This window comes from Leptodactylus fuscus, chromosome 11 (assembly GCF_031893055.1).
Source record: "Leptodactylus fuscus isolate aLepFus1 chromosome 11, aLepFus1.hap2, whole genome shotgun sequence".
In the NCBI taxonomy this organism is placed as follows: domain Eukaryota; kingdom Metazoa; phylum Chordata; class Amphibia; order Anura; family Leptodactylidae; genus Leptodactylus; species Leptodactylus fuscus.
In genome coordinates this window covers 31,345,949-31,372,733 of record NC_134275.1, presented here as the reverse complement: position 1 = coordinate 31,372,733, position 26,785 = coordinate 31,345,949, and the positions used below count along the sequence as shown (strand labels likewise).

The window sequence follows — 26,785 nt, the reverse complement described above, 5'->3', positions numbered from 1 at the left end:
GTATGAACAACAGAAATGGCAGCAAACTGTACAGCTGATCAGTAGGGTAGGCCAGCTGTCTTTCCTTCAGCCGATAAAAAAAGTAATGTGTGGACAACCCCCTGAAGTACTTAAAGTCTTGCAGTGTGAAAGTATTACCATGTTTAATATTAGACAGTACAAGTACGCCACTGACAAGTAGACCTTTCTACACAGTGGTTCTCCGACGTTATACTCCTCTTTATTTTAAAAAGCTGATCCAAGGTAAGAAAATTCACACAGCCTGGTTCTGTTATGTCAACAGAAGGGATTGCGCAAATGTATCCTCCAAATGAATTCATGAATTCCAGCATCTAGCTCTCTTCTACAACATTAACTAGAAGAGGATTCTACAGGGGTACATTCACTTTATGGGGAGGCCTGACCATAGTCAGCATTCATAAGTAATACAAGGATACATAGTTGTAAAAGTTATAGAAGTTACAATAGGTGGACCCTGTTCACACAGGCATAAAGGAAGGCCAAAAAGGAGGAAAATGGGTGGGGAAGGGGGGGGGTTGGGCAAGATTATATAGATATAGATTAATGATAAGAGATTGGTACAAGTAATAAATCCTCATAGCCACATTTCATCCGTGTCTCTACAATGAGGATGCTGCAGACTCTCTGGCCAGCCAGCGCTGAGGTTCCACGTGTCCAGCTTGTCATTACTCCTTGTGTATCCTGTCCGTATCTAGCCCGGCTTCTTCTCCTTCTGAAAGCTGAAGCTGGTTCTCCTGGTCAGTTTTCTTTGCTTCTGAGCAAAGTAATCTGCCCGAGCTGTACTGGCCCGGGACTCCAGAATGTAGTTAACCTATGGAAGTATGGAAAAAGGAAGTTAATGAAACGCCGCAGCAAAAACACTTTTTTCCGCCCCTCACCTTCTTTTACAAGTAACACATCTTCAGTTCTAAATGTAACTTTCTCTGTCCTCTTATATTAGTCCCATGATGCGTCGTGACAGCGTTACATGGGCAGCTAGAGACAGCATGACCTCTGCCTGCTGAGCTTGAGGTTCTTTATAAACAGATATGGTCACACATGGGGCCAGCCTTTAGGGTGTGAGACTGCACTGGTCACTACTAAAGAGGGCGCAACAGACCCAATTCTTGTATACCAAATCCCATTGTTTGTTCCTGAATCTATGGAAAGGCAGCTGCATAGGGTGCAGCTTCATTCACTATTATAGGAGTTTGTGTTCTATGTGCACTGCATGGTATAATTCATTGTAGTCTTTATGTTATTTAGGCCCTATATGACAGCATACCTTAAGGCAATGGACTCAATAGAAAGTACAACACAGGGTTTGTTGATGTAAATGGGCAAAGTCCACTATAACACACATTTGCTGAGTGAAATTTAACAAGTAGGCATTTTAGTCGACCTACCAGACCTTGTGATAGTCTGGAAAGAAGTCAGCCATGTTTGAAGCTTTCTTCCAATTTTGTTTGAAGATGTTTCGTCCTATCATCTTAGATTTCAAGAACATTCTCAAAATGTGTATGTATAACCAGTCTGTAACTCCCAATGTGGACTAAATTGTGTGTGATTGTTCATTTAACCATCAACCAACTTCTACTTAATGTGCATGACCAACAAAATCTATCAAAGACATTTGGAACACAAAACCACCCACAGGTCCTAATGGATTAGTGGTTTAGTGTCTGAAATATTCCTGCTGCCCCCGAAGCCTACACTGTGCTGTACAGAAGCTGGAGTAATTCAGCCTGACTTTCCTGAACATGCGCCAGATCATGGGTTCATGCGTAGTTAAGCCAAGGTGTACTAGTCCTGCTTCAGTGAAGAGCTGCACATGCGCTGGGAGCACCAGAGATTAATCCAACAAGACTCATTTCTAAATGAGCATAAATTTATTTATTTTTAAGCTTGGCCATGGACAGCTTTAGGACTGGGATGCTAAGCCATCAGTCCAAGAAAAAAAAAAAGAAAAAAAAAAAGAAAAAAAAAAAAGATGGTAACAGGTTCCTTTTAGCCCTATTCATATAGGAGTATCCAGCACCTGAATAAATATTGCTCATTGAAATAAGTGTCATAGCCAAGAACGCAGCTGTAAAGTATAGAGGCTGAACACGTTTCGAATGTGAACAATAAAGATGGGAGAAGCAGACCTGTGGCGCTAACACACATCACATCATCTATGCACTAAGCGCTCATTACGCATGTGCTCACAAATTGTTGTGATAGTTTTACTAATCGATGTTTTGTGTCTATAGTGGACTGAAACATATTGCTCGGCATCCACATTGCACATGGGAAGTGGTTAAATTAACAAGGTATACTCATTACCGCTATATTCAGAGTGAAATGGCAGCACTTAACTACACAGATAATGAAGTCTGCTTTATGCCGGCTATTAATATCTGTTCAGTGCATCTAAAAGCTGCAATTAACCATTCGATTAGATCCATTGCTAATTATCCTGAATTCAGTGTATACACACCATGTGCTCAGCTCACATTACCAGTTGAGAGCCCCAACACATTACATATCGCGGTCCGGATGGCTCTCTCTACTCGATGACAGGATAGAAGTGAGAAACACGGGGTCAGTGAGATGGGTACAAGGCTGACCAGGTCTCTCTGCTTTCATCTAGTGACTTGCAAATGGCATTCTGGTATCAGTGTCTTAAAAGAGCACCCCTCACCTTTCCTGACATGTCTGCGTTAAAAAAATATTTATATTCTCAGAAAATTACAATTCCGGAGCATTTGTTCTTATAAGGCGGAGTCTCCGTTGCAGTGTCTGCCATAAACTGGCAGATTAAAAAAAAAAACAGTCCTGCAAGTCGGACTTTTTTGTCTTATGGTTTCATTTATTGAGAAAAGAAAAAAAAAAAACACACTTCATTCATGTCTGTCATTTAATTGGTCATTTTTTCAGTTATTTGATAGAGATGAACGAGTACTATTCGAAATGGCAGTCCTGACGCTTAACCCCCTGCGTGCCAGCTGTATCCATTCATTCCTATGGGTGCGTGCTATTCGAAACTGCGGTTTTGAATAGTACTCGCTCATCTCTATTATTTGACAGTCAAGAAGAACAGAACAACAACACAGGTGTGAACCTAGCTTAAGCCTGAAGCCTGTGCTTCACTGTTACACTAGGTTCCCATTAGCACTAGGTGTCCATTCTGGTCAGTCAGAGGACCAGGAGAACGAATGGACCTCTAAAATATTGGACACCAATGGAGCCTGAAGGACTCCACTGACTACAATGGGGCTCATCAGGTGTTCATTCTTTTCAACTGAAATTCAAAGGATTTTATGGCCATAACAGCACAATACAAAGTTTTAGATGGTATTGACTCTGCTATATCACGACATTACCAAAAGTATTATTCAATGCTTTATTGTGTAGCACAAATTCTCATAACAGCTACTATGTGCTTCACAATACAGAACTGAAGAATATATTTGGTAGGGGACTGCAACCTTCTTCATTGCTAAAATTATATTTTGGATTAAAGTAGAAACCACCCCTCAAGCAAACACACCTTGACCTCATCTGGTGCCCATGACACCAATCTGCACACTCTACATCCCACATGACACTGGCATAAGAGTAACGCCGGGATCACCCAGAGGTCCTGAATGGTATCAGGAGAATGTCTAGGATTGATAAGTCCTTCCCCTGAGATTCCCCAAAACAACTCCAAGTACTCTTTGCATGTTGTTGCATCTAACGTCTGTGTGCTTCTACAATTCTAGGCTTGAACTTGGCTAAAGAAATGCTAGATTTTATACACAGGTCTGGACATTAGAAAAAGTCAATGAAACCAACCTTTAAGACAATCTCATTCACAGTAGCTGCATCCGATTCAAAGTACAGATGCTTGTAGTCGTGGTTGTTGAGGTAGGTAAGCTTGAACATGGCATGGCCTGCGAAGATTTAAAAAAAAAAAAAGAAAAGGCTATTAAAAGCCTGCAGGAAATCCTGCCTGTATACAGTACACAATAAGCTGATGATAAAGACAGTTTTGTATATGTTCAAGTGATACAGTGATTGTGATACAGCAAGAGCTGCACCTCTAAAGCAAGCAAACAACAGACTGCCTAGGAGTACAGGATTTACCCCAAGGCTGAGGCCCCACGTTGTGGAAACGCTGCTTTTTTTGTTGCAGATTTTGTTGCGTTTTTTTGAGCCAAAGTCAGGAGTGGATTGAGCAGTAGGGAGAAATATAAGTAGATAGATAGATAGATAGATAGATAGATAGATAGATAGATAGATAGACAGTATATCTCCCATTCCTCTTGTAGCCATTCCTAGCTTTGGCTCAAAAAAACGCAACAAAGTCTATATAAAAAAAAAAAAAAAAAAAAAAAAGCTGTGTTTCCACAACGTGGGGCCTTAGCCTAAAGGTTTTTTGGTTTTTTTTTTTTTATTGTAGATTGTGAGCCCCACATAGGGCTCACAATGTACATTTTTTTTCCCTATCAATCAGTATGTCTTTTTGGAATATGGGATGGAAATCCATGCAAACACAGGGAGAACATACAAACTCCTTGCAGATGGTTTTTTGCCCTTGGCGGGATTTGAACACCAGGACCCAGTGCTGCAAGGCTGCAGTGCTAACAACTGAGCCACCGTGAGGCCCTAGCCTAAAGGGTTTTTCTGGGCTTAAAATATTGATGACCTACTCTAAGGATTGGTCATCCATATGAGACTGGTGGAGTCTGACATCAGACACCCCCACCCGTCAGCTGTTCTCAGCAGCTGATACACAGAATGGCACAGTAAGCAGACAGCTCTGTTGAGTTGATGGATAGGGGTGCTGTGTGTCGGACTCCCCCCAAAGATCTGCTATGGATGACCTATCTTAAGGATAGCTCATCCTCATTTTTAGGCTGAAAAACCCATTTAAAAACCACACAAGTTACATTGTTGCTTTCAATTGTTAGTTTGTGATTTCCTCTCTTGTATGCACATGTTCACACAGGGGTTAATAACAATGCACATAATTCCAGCTATGGACTGTCATCCAGCAAAGAGGAGCTAATGCTTCCCCATTCTTCAGAGCTAACCATACAGAAAAAATGTATAGTCAAGATGACGGCAACTCAAGCCTTTGCAGGAGTGCAGAGACTAGATTCTATGTGACGTTTCCATTAAAACATATTCTATAGGCAAAAGTCAGAATTTTGCTAAATATAGGCATGAAAATGGCACGCGGCACAATGAAACTGTAGATGCAGCAAAAATGTTGAAACCAGGGGTGTGGTTATTGGGGTGCAAAGGTAGATATCAAACCAGAGCCCTGGCCAAAAGGAACTCTGCATAAAAGTATACATAATTTGGGATGTATTGACAGAGTTCCGTAAAGCAAGTGTAGTTTTTCAAGTCTAGTAGTTTTATTTCAATCTTTTTTAGTTACTATAATGTTTCAGGTACAAACACAGCGGCAAAAAATCTGAGAAAAGGAGAATCCGATATTTAGTTCTTTATTGGAAAGCGAAGCGGGGTGATGACACAAAAATGTTCCGATTTTGCCCCTGGGGTTGCAGGAGGATGTACAAAGGGAGAGATGGCAGTAATAGTCCACTGTCAGTAAGAGGGGTGAGAACATGAAGAAGTCCCTATATGCCCCTGAGATCATCGCCAGTTAGGGGTAGGGGTAGAAATGACCGTAAGCTTCTATTAGTAAGAAGAGTGATACCTCAAACAAACAAAAAAAGTTCCTGTATGTCAATGAAATCACTTGAGGTTGCACAGGGGTAGAAATGACCTTAATATTGTATTAGTGAGAGGGGTGATAACATGAAAAAAAGTTCTTATATCTTCCCATCATCCATGGCTGAAACTTCCCAACTCCCTTACAACACATACAAAACCTGGAAGTAAAACTTTTCATGCTTCTTCCCAACTTCATACAAGCATTTCGCCCATATAATAATGGTATCCTTATGAAAAAAAAATTCTAAATATTCTGCACGAAGTTCTAACCCTAATATCCTTGCCCCGGCAAAAGTTGAAAGCCATAACATACCACATGTACTGGACACTAAAAGGGTTAATAATCACAGAATTGACTTTATACCAAGAGACAGTTGATAGAGTTTTTCCCCGCACCCTCCGCATATATCCCTCTATTATCCACATATTCAAGGTAGAGTTTTGCAAAGGGCCATTTTTATTACATTTAGCGATCTGGGGATGTGCTACGGTTTATCATGGACGTGTATAATTAAATATAATTACAAAGCATTCATCTTCCCCGCTTGCTGCCTAATGATTTAAGGAGGGGGACAAATATATAACTTCCTTAAATCATTTCACAAATTAAACTTTGCTTCATATATTTGTTGCAGCCTCCAGCGAATCATTTGTTTCTGTAATTAGGGAAATGGAAGGGCTTAGAAAGGAGCCGAAATGCTGCATCTGGACTAACAAATATGTATAATATTCAGTGTGCACCTATGCACACGGAATAGAGCAGAGGCAAAGAAATGGCCTCCACAAATCTCACAATGTAACACTGATATCACGTAGACATCTCATGTAAGTCCAGACAATACACACTGGTCATCGTTGCGATGTCTGTAAGATACGACCAGCTGATGGACCTGCTGGAAGTTGTAGGTTTACACCAATGTTACTTTATACCTTATAATAAGCAACAATTCAATGGGATGCTTAGCTGGACAATTGGTTATACTATCTCAGTCATCATGAGACTGGGAACTGTAATCCCCGCTAACCAACTGTTACCAGAAAAACAGATTTCTCCTGCAATGGCCAATATAAAGGTAATGCACCAGTAACATGAATGTGCAGCCTGATTGGCCACCAGAGTAGGAGCCACTCATGGTAGCGACTCTGCATTGGGTAATACAGGAGGGTGCAAAGTGTGTCTAGCGTTCACGACCTTAATATCCCCTATAAAGGTCATATGAAGAGACGAAGTTCAGTTTGGAGAAGTCTTCCTAAAGTTGACCATATATAGAGGACTTTTGTCCGGAATTGACATTTCAGATGTTAATGGGTTCTAAAAATACAGCAAACATCCTCAACTTTAGCAAGAATGTTAGGGAACTGCAGCAATACATGGCTTCCAAGGAAATATTTGGCCAGACCATCATGTGATCATCTTCTTTCTGTAAAATTTGATTAAAGGGGTTTTCCAGACTACAATTATTAATGGCCTGTTCTATGGATAGCTCATCAATACCAGATCAGTGGGGTGCTGACACCTGACACCCCTACTGATCAACTGTTTTCAAAGGCTGATACACAGAAGATGGAGCAGGAAGCTGGTAGTGCTATTCTCTATGTATTGGAGCCACTGCAGCTTAGGTCCCACCAGTCTGGTCTGGCCACTAAATAGACAACAATGCTGTCTGCTTTCTGTGCTGTCCTCTGTGTATCAGCTGCTACCTGGTTTCCCCAAAAATAAGACAGTGTCTTATATTAAATTCTCTTCCGAAATATACGACCTGTCTTATTTTCGGGGGATGTCTTATGCAGCGGCTGGAGCGGGGGACTATCGACAGTCATGCCGGTGCTTCCTTAGTGGAGCGCTGGCATGACTGCCGGTTGTAGATGGTCCAGGAGGGTGAAGGGGGGGAATGTCTTATTTTCGAGGAAACAGGGTAAGAACAGCTGTTCCATGGGGTCCTGGACCCCTACTGATCTGATGTTAGTGACCTATTCTTAGGATAGTTCATCAATAGTTGTTGCTTGGAAAACACTTTTCAGCCAAAGGTACATATTAATTGAGAGGTGAGGGCTAATTTTGACAACTTTTGGGCACCAGTTATTCCATATTGATGATTTGTTTAGACCTTTTGACATAGCTTAACTCCATAAAATTACAACTTAGTTGAAGTTTGTGATGTCATCAAAGCCAGTTCTCCTCTCCACCTAATTCTATTTGCACGTTTTAATACGAGTCCTTTGTTTTGCGGCTTCTCAATCTTTCCCCGTGGATGACACTACTATCCAATGCTCTCCACTACTCCAGGGTCCTGCAGAGATTAGTCCATCAAATTAAATGCTAGTTATAAAATCACTGCCTATTTTATCAGCAGTTGTGACAGAGTGACAGTGGGAGTCACAATACTGTGTATCTTGTGTGTCAGGACTCAAGCCAGCTAACACATCCCATTATTCTAATAGGGACAAGCCGTGACTTTTCTTGCAGACAATCTGGAAAGTTTACTGCTCGCGGAGAGGATGATAAATAGGTGTAAACTATACGAGCAGGTGGGAGAAACAAGGGAGTGAGATGGAGGAGAGAGTAAAAGAGACTACCGTAGCGAAAAACTACTGCTAGACTGTGATGGGATAAAATCCATAGATACGTAAACAAGTCAAAAAAAATTGAAGGATAAAATAATATAAAAAAAATCTAAGACTGTGTATAGAAGACTTAATGGGTTCTACCAGAGAAGATTGGGAAGGACAAGAGAAGAGGAGAGTTGGACAGAAATTGTCCAAAAATAGGTCAATATAAGCATTGTGTCCATATCAGTCTCTGTCTAATGTCACATCTCCTCACGGCTGTCCCAGGCATCCTGTCACTGTTGTCTGTGCCTGTCCCCAGCTGCACCCAAACATAATCATAAAGGCGCATCATTAACCTTCCTATAGATAGCCAGGTGTAACATGCCGCTCCAATTCTATTACATCTCCTGGCTACATATTACATGCTGACAAGATGTCATTACACACAACAAATTAATATTATTTTATGGCGTGCCGTGGTCCTCACTGACTGGATAGAGCGATGGGGACGCTACGAGCATTATAATTGGGGCATGGTTATCTTCCACAAATTTCTCTTTTTTTACGTGCAAGTCTAAGGGGGTCGTCTGTAAACATGTCAAATATTTGCTTCTTTCTGCAAGTGAGCATATCCCAAAATATATCATTATTCAATCCCAGAGTTGTCAACATTCCTGATTTCTAGGTCTCAGATTATCATCAACGCTTATCTGGATTTATATAGAATCAAAATAAAAGGAATGGGGGGAATTGACTAAAATAGGCATCTTATGTTTCTGGCATACGTGGACATTTGTGCCATAAAATGAACCTCTTTCTCCATTTTTAGAAATATATAGACATCAAGGCAGGTTGGTGCGTGGACGCCTTGACCTAATAGACTTTAGTATAATTGGTAACAATTATTCCCGACTAGGGGTAGATTTCTATTTTGACACTTGGGAGTTAGCAAGATGCTCCAGAATTATTGAGAGATTGTAGCCTCTTAATTCAGGAACTTCTCACGCCAGCTGGGAAATAAATTAAGACTAGAGGACAAAACACCAGCCTTAGTAAAAGTAAATCCCCCTCCCCCAATGTTTTACATATGTGTCCCATGACTTCCATGTTGTCTTCACTTTCAACAACTGTAGACCAAACCTTTAGGTTCTCAATGGATAGTGACTCCTCTGGCAGTGGCTTATTATTGGAATTCAACGTGATCAATTCCTTCCATTGACATTAGCTGTAGGGGAAAAGTCAACATATCCTCGTACATATAAGATAGTCTGACAGCCCCCTCAACTTTATTCGTAGAGGCACCTTTAGCAAACACGTGTCCTACAGAAAAAATTGGCCAAGTTAAACCTGGACACTTCAAACTCCCAACCATCAATTCTCCCCAGTCAGATGATGAACCACTAGGACATACGCTCATAGATTTCTACAAGAATGGTTATTTCAGAATTTTCAAATAAATTGATGTAATTATTGCCATGGACAACTGTAAACATTAAATTTTAGAGAGAGATAAGCGATGCCACAGATTTAACCATCAATGACCAATAACAATCTTCTTAACAGTATACCAATATTAAGTATACCCAATAGATGCCAAAAGGACACATCAGGAAACTGGGCACGTGGGGTCAGTAGGTCCATCCGCCGAAACTGATGCCTCTGTTTTTACACATCCTAACTTTCTGAGTTCCTCATAAATGGTCATGGTCATTCAGAAACAGTAAAGATCCTCTGATTCATTAAAAATCCAGTAATCTATTCCTATGAAAGCAATTACCGTATATATTCGAGTATAAGCCGACCCAAAAGTAAGCCGAGACACCTAATTTTACCACAAAAAACTGGGAAAACTTATTGACTCGAGTATAAGCCGAGGGGGAGAAATGCAGCAGCTACTGGAAAATTTCAAAAATTAAAATGGTTGGCGTTTTTGGGTGCAGTAGGTGCTGGGAATGGAGAGGGGGTGTTTTGGTTGTCTGTCTGCCCCTTCCCTCAGCTTGAGGACTGTTTTTTTTTCCCCCACTTGGAATTCAGCCTGGCTGACTATAGGGTATATGCAGTGCTCCTATTAACCCCTTCCCGACGGAACAGGAGCACTGCAGATCCCCTATATTCAGTAGACCGGGCACTTTCAGACACAGCGATACCTAATGTGTATGTGTGTCACAGTAATTTTCTACTTTTATATGTATTCTAGGGAAAGGAGTGAGTTAGAACTTTTTTATTTTTTTTATTATATTTTTGTAAACCTTTTTTTCTTACAATTTTATGGGCGATTATATACATTATTATTGCAGCTGGTCATAGACCTTCCCCCCTTTCATTTAAAGGGGCTCTATCAGCAAAATCCTGCAGATAGAGCCCATGCGTGCATAGCCTTTAAAAAGGCTATTCAGGCACCATAAAAGTTAAATTACTAAAAACACCCCCCCCCGTTTTAAAATAATAACTTAAAAAAAGAATGTTCTCTACTTACAGAACGTGCACCCTGGGAGGGCATTCTGGGTGCGTTTTCATCTTCTTCCCCGCCTCTTCTTCCTCTGACGTCTTCGGGTCCCGTCCTCCTCCGGCGCTTGCTCGCGGACACTGATAAAAAAAAAATAGCCCGGGCGCATGCGCAGTAGCCGTAGTAGAAGCCGCGTGCTACTGCACATGCGCCCGGGCTATTTTTTTTTTTTATCAGTGTCCGTGAGCAAGCGCCAGAGGAGGACGGGACCCGAAGACGTCAGAGGAAGAAGAGGCGGGGAAGAAGATGAAAACGCACCCAGAATGCCCTCGCAGGGTGCACGTTCTGTAAGTAGAGAACATTCTTTTTTAAGTTATTATTTTAAAACGGGGGGGGGGGGGGGGGGGGGGGGGGTAGTTTAATTTAACTTTTACGGTGCCTGAATAGCCTTTTTAAAGGCTATGCACGCATATGTAGGGCTCTATCAGCATGATTTTGCTGATAGAGCCCCTTTAAAGAACATCTATATGAAATTACCTACACTTATCCATGGACCTGACAACATTTGTGTCACTAATATGTTGTGTAATATACTTTATTAATACATTTCAGCTCCTTGCATTTCTCTGTTCTCTCTCTTGCTTCTGACTTTGTATGGGCTTGCGTGTAAATCTGGGCAAATGAGGGTAAGGGCGTCACTTTAAACAGGTATATCTCACGCAATATAACATAGAAACTTGCTTTTGGTGTCCTATGAAAGAAGATGTGCTCTTCTTTCGTATGACACTATACTACTTCCAGCGATATCAATTGTTGAAAATATGTCAGGAATTGGGATATTTTTCAAAGCTACATAAAAGTGTCCAAAGCCCAACTGTTTTCAAACACCGATATCACTGGAAATGGTATAGGTAAAACAGCAACCTTCTTGTCATATGAAATATGAGAATCTCATTTAAACATTGACAACACAAGCATGTTCTAGGTTTTTGAGTGTTTGAGAAATAACATCTTAAAATGACCTCCTTACCTATGAAGAATATACATCATACACAATGAGAAACAGAGCAATGCTCTCAATAGACAAATAAGGGAAAGGATAAAGAAATGCAGGATTTCACAAAAAGCCAAAATGTGTTAATAAAGTAGAATATAAAATATTAATAATCGCACAATTACTGCCAAAAATCAACAATTGTTCAAAAGTTTAGGCTTTAAGAGGGTCTATGGCAGTGTGGGGTGCTATATGGAATTTAGTGGTGGTGGACAAGACGGAAGCCACAGCAGTTGGGAGCAAAGAGGGACTATACAATATACAATATAGTAATACTGAATTTATTACATATAAAAGGTATATTCACATTTTTGAGATATTCAAAGGAATTGTAAAGCCTGAGATTTCCACATTGAACACTATTTGCATTGATGGCCCTAAAGGTAATACATGCAGTAGGATTTTAAGACAATCTTAATGTTTGAAACACACAAAAAGGGTCAAGGATCAAATAGGGTCTGATGCTTTAAAAATCCATCGGAGGCCCCTCTGGCAATGCAGATGCAACCGCTCCATGAAGGCGTGCTATATTTATTATTGCAATATATTTCCAGGCAGTGAATATAACAGCTGTTCTGTTTGATGCAACATGAAAGGATTCAGTTTGCAAAAGGGCACCTCTTATATTTACACGACAGCAATGTACGAGAAACATCTCCGTGTTCGGAGCATGGGATACGGTGGAAATGGGTCCGATGGCAGGTACCTTGGTGTCACGTCAGTGACAGGGACATGCTGAGAAATCTAGTGACCTTTTACATACAGCTAATTAAAAAGAAATTACAGAGTGTTCTCCGTTCACTGGTGAGACACCAGAACAGCGGCTTTTACACATGAATAGCCTGACTCCTTCTAAAGCAGGTTTTCCTCCTTATCATTTTAACTCCAGCACTGCTGGAATGAAAAAACATGTACTGCTGTCCTTCATCCTTCTTACAGTAACACAGAGGCAGAACCAAGTGAGAGGTGGAAGGAAGAGATAATAGAAAGGTACAACAATGTAGTGAGATGTGATAAGCGAGAGGGCACACAGACACAAAGAAAGGAAATTTAGAGAAGGAGATACCGATAGCTTTAAAACTGTGGCGTCTGAGTGACGAGAAGAATGAAAGGATGAAAGGTGATCTTGAGAGAAAGTGTGAATATAAAGAAGGAGAAGTCAGAGACTACATGCAAAGGCTATTTGTCAACCACAAAGAAGGTGGTCAGAAGGGCAAAAGGGTGTCTATTTATTCAATTCTATGCCATATGTTCAGGGTCTAAAAACTTCTACATGTATCCTTACGCCTCAAACATGTACATGAACGCGAGCATCTAGAGGTCAGAGACAAAACGGCATACGGAGTTTTGCTTCCAGGCTCATGGCCCCACATATAGACCTGTGATAATACATAGTATTGTGTACGGGGCTATAGAAATTAATGGGTCAGTGTGCTAGCCATTAAAAACATGGCTAGCACACTGACAAAGGACATGGTTGTCTGCATGGAGGCTAAAGGATATGTTTTTGGCATGTAGGTCTAGTTTTAGGTTTCCAATTACTATTTATCTGCTACTTCTATCGCTCAGAACTAGCTCCAGTGCTGTAGTAAGGCAGAGCTATGATCAGTGACTACAGCTTACAGACAGTGCTTACAGTGGGTTTGAGACAGGACACATCTCCTGTCTCTTTATTGGTTCTGTTTCTCTCTTCAGTAGCTCACTTTCCTAAGATTGGCTGTTGTATAAAAACACAAGATCAGAAGTTGATTCCTGGTAAAGCAAGTATTGAATGATTACAGTGCAAAATACAGTAAAGATTATCAGATAGCTGGTGGTGGAGGGGGTGTTTGTCACCTGCATGATCACCATAGAAGTGGCAAACACATTCAGGCTAAGGCCCCACGGGACAACCCGCAGCTATAAAGTGCTGCAGGAAAAACTGCAGCAGGAACGCATCACAGTTCTTCCCGCAGCGCTTTAAACAGAATGTTTGCGGAGTTTTCCTCCACAGACTGTTACAATTATATCTACGGGGATGCCACCGGCGTTACTGTAAAACATTGCGATTTTTCATTGCGCGCTTCCAGCCTGTGGGGCCTTGGCCTAAAGGGGTATTCCCATCTTGAAGATAACATTCAGACTTGTAGCTTGGGACTGTCCCATTATAGACACTTTTCGCTATCTGCAGGACAGGGGATAAGTATCCGATCACCAGGTCCCCCAGTGATTAGGAGGATGGGGGGCTGAAAGTCCCCCTAAGGCCTCCTTGTGAATGGAACGGTACTGCTATGGGGCTGCCAGGACTGTAATCTTGTTACAGAAGAGAATGAAGCACCGGTCACGCAAGCACACTGGCACCCCATTCACATGGAGACCTTGGGGTTACTTTCAGTCCCCCTTCCTCCTGAGAACTGAGGGATCGGGACCCCAGAGATTGAACACTTATCCTTTATTATCAGGACAGGGATTAAGTGTCCATAACAGAACAATCCCTTTAAGCTAACTGAAGTGTTTCATTCAACGCTTTATCTATCTTGTTCCATTCGCCAGATACAACTAAATCTCTCTCCTCAATGCTCACAGCTGGTTTTATTCTCTTCTACTTTCTGCATACTTTCAGTTTTTGAGCCCTGATAAGGGCTAGATAAGTTTCTTAAGCAGTGCTTCTGTTATCTGTTTATGTAAATCCAGAGATAATTGTACTGTTTACAACAAGCAGGCTTTCCTTGCAATGAGTTGCAAACCAGGAAGTGGAGGGGAGAGGAGAGTCAGGAGATCAGCTGAAATCCTGAAATGAGAGAACTCCTTTAAAATGGGTTTTCTGGGACTATTTTGACTGCTGTGACCTCTTCGCCATTACCAAGCACAGCAGAAAGTATTGCAGAAAGCTCCATTTATTTGAAAAGGAATAAGCTCCAGAATGGTCATGTGACCAATGGATGTGATGTCACTGCCTGAGAAGAGGAACTGGTGCTTAATACCATAGTCTCGTCATAGTCCTGGAAAATCCCTTTAAGGTAGACCAGCGAGGAATACAATGAACTAGAGCACATGGAATAATTTGCAATGACAGAAGATAATATTCATAATGTGCATAATTTAGGGAGACCTCTTGGGATGTCAGTAGTCTGCATTAGGAAGCCAACAGAATAGTATCATGGAGGACATGTTTGAGGCCCCAGCAATCTGCTATGCAAGGAATTGCAGTACAGCCCTATAAAAATTAAATGGGGCACACACAGTTCCCTGCAGGGGTTGCAGTTGAGGACATCACTGAATAGGAAAAATTTTGTAGGTTACAAAGAACGAAAAGAATGCTGAGGCCTATTCCTTCCTAGGGGTCTGTGGAGGTCCCCAGACACTGTCACTTAACCTTTAGAAATACTCTTTTGTAATAAATTATCCAGCACAATGAAAACTACAATATAAGCTACCACCAAAGTGCAATACATAACTAGTCCGAATATTATGAGTTGGGGAAAGGCAGTTGAAAACTGTGCTTTAAAGGGGCTGCCCATAATTTGGAGCATCCTGTGGGACAGTTGGGGAAGGTGGAAAATAAAAAAAAAAAATGTATAAAAATGCACTTGGTTGTCCGCCACGGATGTGCTTTCCATCTTGTGCCAGAAGTAAGCCCTGATTCTCACGAATCAGTGGTGTCAACGGCTGCCGGAGAGGAATTGATGAATTCACTCACCTATGTTATCGGATCTTTACCAGGGACAGCTAAGGCCGCTAAAAGGTCTCAGAGGTCGTGTGAGCCACAGGGCTTCTAGTAACGTGGCACGACACGAAACTGCAGACAATGGAGCACTTGGAACAGGTCCTCCCCAGTCACAATGTGGGTTGCTCAAAATCATAGAAACCCCTGTAAGCTGGCCATACACATGAGATAGCCTGTTTAGCTGAATGCAAACTACCCTATCCTTATCTCCTCCAACATCTGCCACTGGATGAGCTGGTCGACAGGGACCGATGGCATCGCCAGATATGGCTGACATACATCCTATGTGTACAGTCTGCATTAAATCTAAACATTGTCTAAATATTAAGCTTTGGCTAGGGGTGTAAATATTGGTAGAGTTAGGCCAGGCTTTTGCTGATGATCTAGAGCTCTTCTAGTATCAGTTTTGCAATTCGGCTCCCTTGTCTAGGACACCATAACATGTTTTCTTTCTTCTCTCTCATTATTTATTTGGAAAACCTCCAAACATGCATGGTTAAATCTAACATCGCCATCACATTGTCACCGACTTGGCCACCCCCAGTGTATTAACTGCTTGAACAGTCGCATCCTGAAATCTGATTAGCAAATATGGGGTTAATCACGCTGATGGTATGAGGACAACACAGTGCATTCACTCGCCCGCTTTCAATCTGCTGCTTTGTTATTGCTTCCGTAGTTTTGTCAGAGAAGCTATTTTCTGTCCATGTATGATACACATCTGTGTATCCATGCATCGCCTTGCTCTCACCGTGCGTTGAAATGTGTACATATATGAGTGTGCGCGTGTGCAATGACTGGCACAGAGACACTTCTGGGCAAGAGACATCAATCAACCTGTCAACACCAGTGACAGCTACCAACAGAAGGCCCAGGTTAGAGGTTAAAGAATAGAGGAAGAAATGAAAGGGTCCCTATAGAAGAAAGCTACCAAGCCCCCACCTTTCTAGCCCAGACAGAGGCAGGAGCCCCAGAATCCACCATCTTCATCAATCTTCTTGCTACCTCCCTCTGATCAGCCGTGCAGAAATGCAGTGTAGTAACCGGATGGGATAGGCCAGGCAGGCTTCACTCTCCGTCTGTACACTACATAATGCTTCACGTCTATCCAAAGGACACTTATTTCTTGTACCATACCAAGAAAGATGGGGATATATAAGAAAAATAAAATCTAACCCAGAGAGGTGGAACAGACTTTGCTGTGACAATTTATTGGAGCATTGTACAAAAAATATGTTGATGGGTTGCCTATGCTATATATCCACCTATATCATAACCAACAGCTGCTGAATCAAAACCCACTAATGGCAGACATAATAAAGCCCACAGGGGTCACCCAGTTTTCCACAAACCATAAGGGCATATGGTTTAGCCTAATACGCAACATTCAATCAGCCCGAGCTCAGCACAGTAGATTCTGCGGTTGCATTAGCCATGGAATCCATGACAAGATTGAACAGGAAACTTCTTTACAAAAAAAGGAAGCGTCCATCACTGCCTCCTATTAAAATCCGCACCAAATTCCTCTTTGTCAACCAGCTCTTAAAAGGGCCAGAAAGCATTTTTGAAAAAAATATGATGATGATGATGATGATCAGTACATCACTGCCTCCCACTGAAAACAATCCGCCTTAAAATCACTTCCAAATACCTCTATGTGAACCAGCCCCTATAGGGGAAGAAAGTATTTTTGAAAACTTGGATCACCATGATAAGTTGTATCTTATAAAGCGCCAAAATATTCTGTGCCACATGCAAATCAATGGGCTCATGTACAGATAAAATGAGACATTACAATGAAATAAATCAATTCACGCAGCGGGAGTGAGGACATTGCTCCAAAGAGCTTACAATCTATGGGGTAGATTATCTGTAAATGTAATTTAAGGGGTACCTTGGAACGGGCTCTTATACAGATATATCCAGAACTGCTAAATATGTAATTATTATAACTATATGTTAATATCTGGTATTGAAGCTGGCGCCGGCTGCTGAGGCTCCTCGGTACACTGTGCTTTTCCCTCCATCCTTACCTGTCTGCGGCAGGGTGACAGTATAAATAGATTTAGGCTGAGATAAAAGCTTTGTCTGATCTGCCACAGAATATATATGGTTCACTTTCCGTCAGGTTTGAAGCCGCATTATATATCTGCATGGCCGGCGCTGTGCTGACGTAATTGAAAGGTCTCGGTAGCCGGGCTGTTAGATAAAACCTTTAACGCTAGGCCATCTTTTTTGGGAAATAAAGTCATTATGTAGCACTTTCAATTCCACTCTATTTCCAAGGCAGATAGCCCTGCCTGTCAGCTTCACAGAGGGAATCACTGAAAATGCTGATTGATTTACTCAGGAGAGAGAAACTCGTAGGGCACATAATAGTGTGAGTTTAGAAGGCTAATGTTTCAACACCAGTCATTCTGGGGTCGGTAGACTGATACAATCACATTATCGCCATATACTCTCAATGACTCCTATCCTCGTGCTGTCTCTCTGGACTATGACGAGATACGTGTGCTTAGATATTAAGGATGAGTAAATCCAGGAAAAACATGAATATATGCACACCCTCCTATTGTACATGCATCTACCTGTACGGATATTAAATCGCCAGGGCGCCGCTTCCAAGGGCTCGGGTCTGAAAAGGTAATAAAAACCCATTTTTCAAGGTTACGGCAAAATAATACAGTTCAAACACATAATAAAAATGGCGACATATGTCTGCGAGCTCCGCTGACCTTGGGAGGGAAGGTGAAACCGATGTGGCCGCCATATGAGCGGAATAGAAAAAGAGTCCGATCACGGAACCGAGCAGCCATCTCTTAGCGGGCTGACATCTTCATTCTGACAGCCATACACTTGACCCTGCTCTGCCTGCGTGCATAAGTACAATTTATAATATCTTCCTACACTAGATAGGCTGAGCTTGTGTTACCAGAGATAAAACACAGAAAAGAGGATATATTGCACAAGTCTCGCTTCTTATCTATTCCCAATCCTCTACTTCTCCCTCATAATTCATTCAGGGAGGACCCCAGGAATCATTTTTTTGATGTAAGCCATGCAGGGAGACATATATCACAGACTGATAAGAATCACGCTGAAAACTTGTGGCGACAGTGTCCCCCTCCTCAGAAGGAGCCGACGAAAGGAACAAAGCTAATGGGGTTTCTTTTATAGTAAGAGCAAAGTGATATTACAGACCCCGAAAGCAGCGGCATCACTATCCATGTCACCCAGTCTTTCTTGCATAAATCAGGACAGGATCAGGATCTCAAGACACTACATAGTATATTAGGGAAAGTGGCACCTTACCATGGAGAAACTAGCTTTGTCATTTCGATGTCTGTAGATGCTCTGTAATATTTCTGAAACCTTCTCGCGCTTCTAAAAACTATCCTGAGTAAGGCCAATTCACAATCTATGTTTGCACTAGGAAACAATGTCCATGTGATGGCCGCTTTTTCTGTCCCGATCAGGAACTGAATGTGGTGAATTCACAGCATCATATAGATCTATAATGTGGCTAGCGCATTTCATTCCAGGTGTAGTCAGAAAACGCTTTCTTTACACCAACCACATTTCCTGGCCTGCACACAGACGTGTGAATTCAGCCTAATGCAGTAAATACAAGAGAGGGAGGAAGGGGATGCAGCTGCAGCTTATCCATCTTTTTCTATACGTCTGTAAGACTGTATGATGTGAGAAGGGGCTGGAGCAAAAACAGGGAGACAATTGGTTGACTCAGTGGCGTAACTAGGAATGGCGGGGCCCCGTGGCGAACTTTTGACATGCCCCCCCCAACCGACACCTACGCCGAAGACCTCGACCGACCCCCTCCTCTGCACTCTATTATGTCCCTTAGTAAGCCCTGCACGCGGTATTATGTCCATTAGTGCCCCCTGCACACAGTATTATAGCCCATAGTGGACACCCATAAACAATTATTATACTCTGACCCCAGAGTATAATAATCGGAGGCCCAGGGGAATAAAAACAAAAAAAACAAACCTGTTTCTTACCTGTCCCCCGGCTCCTACGCTGTCTTCTCCGCTGCCGTCCTTCTTCTATAACGTCGGACGTCACATGACCCGGGAAGCAGGCCGGGTTCATGTGATGTCAGACAACTAGGAAGGAGGCCTGGCCAGGATCGTGGAGAGGTAAGTAACAGTGTTTTTTACGTTCCCTTACCTCTCCCAGTCCACCGATCATTATTCTCGGGGGTCTGCAAAGACCCCCCCCGAGTATAATGATAGTATCTGTGGGGCTCACGGTGTGTATGGGCACTTTAAAAATCCTCAATTTCCCAAAATCGGGACTGAGATTACTAAATCTCACTCAGGCTATTATTTTAATGTAGGTGCAATTTACATACATCTGTAATCTACCAATGTTCCTAAACTATCCAGCCAGTTACCGATGTGTCCCGGTATTCACTCATTACACCTGTCCAATTCTATCAGTCACTTACTTGGACTTTTCTCTTCTGCAAGGTCACATGCACAAAGAAGGTCTGAATCAATGGAGATTGGCTTCTGCTTAATCCAAAATTTTGTGCTAGTCTTCTGATTTGTCACCGGGTCAATCTCGACCTTCTCACCGGAGATCCCTGCAGAGAAAAAGTAAATGCATTTCATTTAATACCACAGCCAGAGGGATATGATCTGAAGCTGTGAGTTGACCAGACTCGGGAGGTTACACAGAAACAGAAATGTCACTGCTTGCAGGCTCCACATATAAACCTCACACTGTTTTCTATGAATACATTCAGACATGTCAAAATTACTTTACTTGTGGATTCTTCAAAAAGTTGCACAAAGAAGAAGGAGTAGCATTACCCATCTCACCACTGCTCTTTACTTACTAGTCCTTGCTGACATGTAGCAGGTGCCTATCTTATCTTGGCCTGTTGCTTGCCAAACAGTAGTTCCTGCATGTTGAAAGGAACCAGGAAGAGCAACAGGAAACTCAGGACACAATAAAACAGCAGAGATGGGGAATTGTAAGACGAGTAATGCTGCTTAAGGCTAAGGTCCCACGTAGCAGGCCGCAGCTTAAAAGCACTGTGGGAAAAACTGCAGCAGTAATGCATTGAGGTTTTCCCCGCAGCGCTTTACACAGAAAGTCTGCCAAGATTTCCTCTGTGGACTTTCTGATTCAACTATAACTATAGGAAAACCGCCAAACATTTCCGTAGGTATAATTGACACTCTGAGATTTCGAAAACAATGGTTTTGGAAATTGCAGTATTTCCACTACGTGTATTTTTCTGCAGTGTGTGAATGGCATTGGCTGTAATGTTGTGCTCCGGCCTTAAAGGGATTTTTTAAATGGCCCATCAACATCCTTCACTGATCAGCTGTCTGGAACTGCAGCTGGGCCTGGTAATATAATGGTTACAGATCCGGAAGTCGAGAGAAGTCACTATTACACGGAAGTCACTATTACAGCTCAGTTCCCTCTCACTTCATGAGGAGCTGAAGTGAAGTCACACAGCCACTATACAATATACCGCACCATCTGGTTTTGGTGTTGGCCCTCACTGATAAGATATTGATTGATTCAGATTTTTTACTTATTCTGATTCTTTCCTTAACAATTGTATCCTGCTAGACAAACCCTATATATCGCAGAACTACAACTGTCTGGTGCCTCCAGTAGGGGGAGCTAAAATATTTTGCAATAGATATTTAACAAAATCCTATGCTTAACTAGAGACTAATGAAAAGAGAATTCTTGTATTATTTGTACCAGGGGTCCTCAAACTACGACCTACGGGCCACACGCGGCCCATCGAGAACAGTTTTCCGGGCCCGCCCGCCGTCGTTGTCTGGATTACTCACTAACGGGGAATCTGATACAGGATTCCCCGTTAGAGAGCAATCGCTACTATCAGTTGTATGTGCAAATGCACATCCAGCTGAAAGCAGTCTGTGTAGGCCGTGGAGGAGCATATAATATTGTGTGTGTGTGTGTGGCATACTGAGGAGCATATAATACTGTGTGGGAGGGCGTGCTGAGGAGCATATAATACTCTGTGTGTATGTGAGTACTGAGGAGCATATAATACAGTGTGGATGGTGTACTGAAGAGCATATAATAGTCGTCTGTGTGTGGCAGGTATACTGATGAGCATATAATACAGTATGGGGGGTATACTGATGAGCCTATATTACTGTGGGTGAGGGGGGGGCGTACTGTGGAGCATATAATACTGTGGGGAGGCCTGCTGTGGAGCGTATTATTTTTTTAAAAAAAATTTAAACTATATTTCGGCCCTCCAATGGTCTGAGGGACAGTGAACTGGCCCCTTGGTTAAAAGGTTTGAGGACCCCTGATTTGTACCATAAATAGCACTTGTTTAGAGTTTTATGCTTTGCCTGGCAAGGCTCAGGCTAGGTTCACATCTGCATCAGTCTCCATTGCAGATTCTGCTGTAGAATCCGCCTAAAATAGTCAGAAAGAAAAGTCTTGAATGGCGGATACAGCTGTATTTCTGGCCCTCACGGACCCATGGTAGCGCATGCAGCAATTTACATGACCCCATAATGTGTATGGAATAAATTTTGGCATGCACTATTTCAGTTCATGACACAGACCTGCAAACCATTGTCTTTGACGGCTTCCTGGTCCATCTATTCTGTGGACATACAGACTGAATAAACATATGAAAAATCTTCCATTATTTTCAAATGCAACACTGAAGATTTTTTATATAGCCATCTCGCTGGACACAAAGACAGTGTTAAATAACCCATGAGAATGCCATTCACAGACCGCAGACAACCATCATCTATATGATTTTCTTGCTTTTTCTTCATTGGAATAGATCCTACAATAGTTCCAACACTGGAGTTATTAGAAATGACTGAGAACAGAAAACAATAGCGTTCATAGCCAAGTCAGTAAGTATTGTAGAAAATGTAAAAAGTAATGTTAAGTATTCCCATATTCTATTATAAACCCCTTCTATAAAGATGTAGAATCCATATTTCCTTTGTATATCCTGTAACATCGCTGTATTGTCACTAGCTCGAAAGTTGCCAAGAGTCAGTAAAGCGTCGATGACCTCTCTGGCAGTGAAGCTGTTAAGACGTGTTCACTTGATGGTCTCGGTCAGTTTCCTCCACGGGTAAGAAAATAAGGCAAGATACCAAATTCGTCCAGATGTACAGATGATGCCGGAGGATTGAACCTAGAGTGATTTTTCGACAGTAGCCGAATATAAACCAGCAGTGACACCTAAAGTGGCCGCTGATTTATAGCCACAGTGAGTTTGGGCCTGCGTCCCCATGAATATTAGCACTACAAATCTGGGCCCATTTAGCAGAGAGAGCCTGGTACATACATCACCGGCTCCTGCTCCTAGCCAAGGTCACCCTCAAAGCCATCAATCTTTCCAGCAAGGGGCAAGTGGGCCAGGCATGGAGTTGTGCAATGGGAGAAAGCAGCCGCTCCAGCCACTCTCATCTGCCTTTTTATCATGTAAAGAGCGTGCAAACCTCTATTATATTTATCTGCCGGATGGTCCCGGCATCCTCCATCCATTATTGCCTGTATCTACATGAGAAAAGGCTCATAAAGAGTAACGCTATGGTAAAGATTTCTTTGTCTACTGTGCAATATACACATATAGTATATGATACACTCACATTTATTACTATCGGATGATGGGAGCATTGAGACATTACTTTATAGAAAGTAATACAATAGATCAGTCACTTAGTAAGTACAGCATTAGGGTCCATGCAGATGACTCCCCTAGTAAACTAATAAAATCAATAATGTACATATATTTTCCAGTCATCATCTTTTGTCACTACTGTACAAATCCTACCGTTGTACTAGCTATACCTGATCCTGACAACCATATCTTCTATTACAGCTTTTACAGAGGTTGTCACTCAGATTTTCCTATTCCAAATTTGCCTAGTTATGGCATCATGCATCACATAATAGAAGAGAGCTCAGGACAGCTCGGAGATAACCCTATTGGGAAATAGAGTAGTGGCCATAGTAGTCACTCAGTTTTCTCAAGATGCTTGTGGAGATCTGAACTGCTCCTAATCGTCTGTGGCACTGGCCCCCTCAATGCTTAGCCTGCCTGTATGTGTGGCTGTAACTGCTGTGGTTGCCCCTTGACAAGCTATGAAAGCAAAGTGCCACAGCCTCTTTATTACGAAGAATGGCTTCCAAGGAGCTGGACCTACACCAATCAAACATTAAGAACCTATCCTTAGGACAGTCCATCTATGTAATAAATCTGGGTATCCTATTTAAAGGGACTAAGATCAAGACTTTGCCATATTTTTAGCTACTTTAAAGAGGGACTCTTGCTCTACAGTCCACTTTTGTCCTATCAATTACAAGATTTCAATGTGAATCTTTTAGAAATGATCAGAAAAAGAGGCTGTCCTGTTTATAGCAGGGGATAGTAGCGGCCCCAGATGGAATTTTCTGGGGGACTTGCTCAATGGAAAGGGGATGTCCAAATCAATCCCTTTAAGAATATGTGTCACCAGCAAATTACAGAGATAAAACACAATACATCTCTGTTATGTATGTCACTTTCGTAGATATGGAGAAAAACAACTTAGAAATCTTTTGCAAACAAGGTAGTTGGTGCAATGGGAGTTGGATCTTCAGCTCCTGGAACATCACTTGAAGCATTGCTCAGTTACCTACCCTATCCCATCCCTACAGAGAGCTGGTCTAGAAACCTCTTCCAAAGACCTCAATAAGTTGGATCCAAACTATTGCTGCCTACTGCTATGACAATACTGGAAAGAATATCACTAAATGCTATAAAAAGAGCAGATGGAAAAAGCTCAGGCAAGATGGTCATCCCCATAATCATTTACAGAAGATAGAATTCAAAAAATATAATAAATAAATCTACAATCTGAAAAATAAAAACATAAGAAAAGTGAGTAGATAAATTGTGACCATTTGTGGATGCAATGATGGCACGCTCAGTGGTGTTATCTATAGAAAGCTTATCTTCTTATTGTTTTCCTTATATTTTTTTTAGTGGCACTCTGTTCTATTTCTATATTTAATAAAAATTATAAAAATTTGCAAGATACAGTACTTTTTATTTAAAATAAAGATGGTGAAAGGAAAAATAAAATCAATAAACAAACACATGGTTTATAAAATAGGTAAGTTCCTGGAGACACATCCCCTTTAATGATAGTCAAGTAATGAAACCACATGCTAAATCAATAGTATTATGGATAAGAAAAAGAGTTAAGGAAGCCAACAAGAATCAAAATGACAAATATACCAAGATGACCCTCTGAAGATACACTGTTTAATGTCTCCAGCAGTCTGACATACTTGCCAGAACTTACTATGGTTGTGACTACTAATAATGCCACTTTCTACAGTCTGACCTTGAGATTATAGAGAGCGGATGAGCAGATTTTCTGGACTATTGGAAGACTTGTATGGTGTTTCCAGGCCACAGGTCCGCACACAGTAACCTTCTGCAGTGCAGGCCTGGGAGTCTCTTCATTGTATATATTTTTCCCTTCATTCAGCTTGTGCAGAGCGCGTGTGATCAATAGAGCTGCTGGCTGGGAATCAATAGCTCTTGGGAAGTAGATTTCCCAGATATAATTGTCTGTGCCGTGTGACAGACAGCCTATAGTAGCTGATACCAGAGGAGATTTACAGCCTGGGTAAGACACGGTTTAGCTGGAAATAGTTGCAAATAGTAATAGTGCATTGTATGAGAAGCAATAGGGCTTGTTGATATTGGGAGTATATATACATAGGATATGCCATTTATAACTGGTGAGGGTCCAGCTGCTGGGACCACCATCAGCAGAAAAATGAAAGGGCTGCTATATTCTCGTGGGCACCATGGCCCTAGATTCCCATTTACTTGGCAGAACCTGTTGAATTACAGGCACTACTGTACACATTAAAGGGATTCTACCATTAAACTACTTTTTTTTTTTCTAATTACCACGTCGGAATAGCTTTAAGAAAGGCTATTCGTCTCCCACCTTTAGACGTGGTCTCCGCCGCGCCGTTCTGTAGAAATGCAAATGAGCTCTCCGCAGCAATGAGAGCGGGCCCCAGCGCTGAAAGGCCGATAAGCGCATCTCCATTGCTGCCCGAGAGCTCTTTCCTGCGCCGCCTCCTTCTTCTGCAGCAACTCCGCCTCTTCTGGCTTCTCTTGCAGTTCGATACAGGAGCATAGAGAGGCCACCCCAAAATGGCCGCTGGCCGGTTCCTGTATTGAACTGCAAGAGCGGCTACTCAAAAATGGCCGGCGGAGGAGGAAAGAGCTTTGGGCAGCGCTCATCGGTGTTTCAGCGCTGGGGCCCGCCCTCATTGCTGCGGAGAGCTCATTTGCATACCGGTTAAAACCGGAATTTCTACGGAACGGCGTGGCGGAGACCACGTCTAAAGGTAGGAGACGAATAGCCTTTCTTAAGGCTATTCCGACGTGTTCATTAGAAAAAAAAGGTAGTTTAATGGTAGAATCCCTTTAAACAAAATCTAAATGGGTCATAAATTGTAAACCATGGAAAATGGATCATGGAAGGTAGGTATCACTTGTCTTTAAAGGAGTTGACCACTTCAGGTATACTGTGTATTAAATAAGTAGCTTGCTAGTAAACTTTGCTATTTGAGAAGCCTTGTCCCCAGTTTGCATATCCTTTTTTTACATATGGAGGGAGACGTGAAAAGATAAGTGCGCTCTCATATGTAGTCACATGTCCCTCCATCTGTCCCCACGTTTTGGATGAAACTGCAAGCTGTCAGGGGTTACCTAGATAACTTCAGAATAATTCCACAAACTAAAAAGTTTACTGATATACTCGCTCTCGTAAAACTTCGCTTAAAGAGGCTCTATCAGCAAAATCATGCTGATAGAGCCCCACATATGCGTGCATAGCCTTTAAAAAATAGCCCGGGCACATGCGCAGTAGCACGCGGCTTCTACTACGGCTACTGCGCATGCGCCCGGGCTATTTTTTTTTTATCAGTGTCCGCAAGAAAGCGCCGGAGGAGGACGGGACCCGAAGACGTCAGAGGAAGAAGAGGCGGGGAAGAAGATGAAAACGCACCCAGAATGCCCTCCCAGGGTGCACGTTCCGTAAGTAGAGAACATTCTTTTTTAAGTTATTATTTTAAAATGGGGGGGTAGTTTAATATAACTTTTACGGTGCCTGAATAGTCTTTTTAAAGGCTATTCACGCATATGTGGGGCTCTATCTGCAGGATTTTGCTGATAGAGCCCCTTTAATGTGATAACCTGCTCTTACTGAAGCTTCATTTACAAATCTTTTAGACAAATCTAGGGCCA

General features: G+C 42.0%; 1 protein-coding gene across 1 annotated transcript in view; it reads right to left on the bottom strand.

The window, feature by feature from the left end:
- Positions 1-194: 194 nt before the first annotated feature.
- Positions 195-26,785, bottom strand: part of MAPKAP1 (MAPK associated protein 1) — a 131,748-nt gene continuing 105,157 nt past the window's right edge. The window contains exons 10-12 of the mRNA XM_075260198.1: positions 19,934-20,071; positions 3,820-3,917; positions 195-832 (exon numbers count right to left, since the gene is read on the bottom strand). Coding sequence (XP_075116299.1) covers positions 713-832; positions 3,820-3,917; positions 19,934-20,071 — 356 coding nt within the window. The 3' untranslated portion in view covers positions 195-712. The remainder of the gene's footprint in view (positions 833-3,819; positions 3,918-19,933; positions 20,072-26,785) is intronic.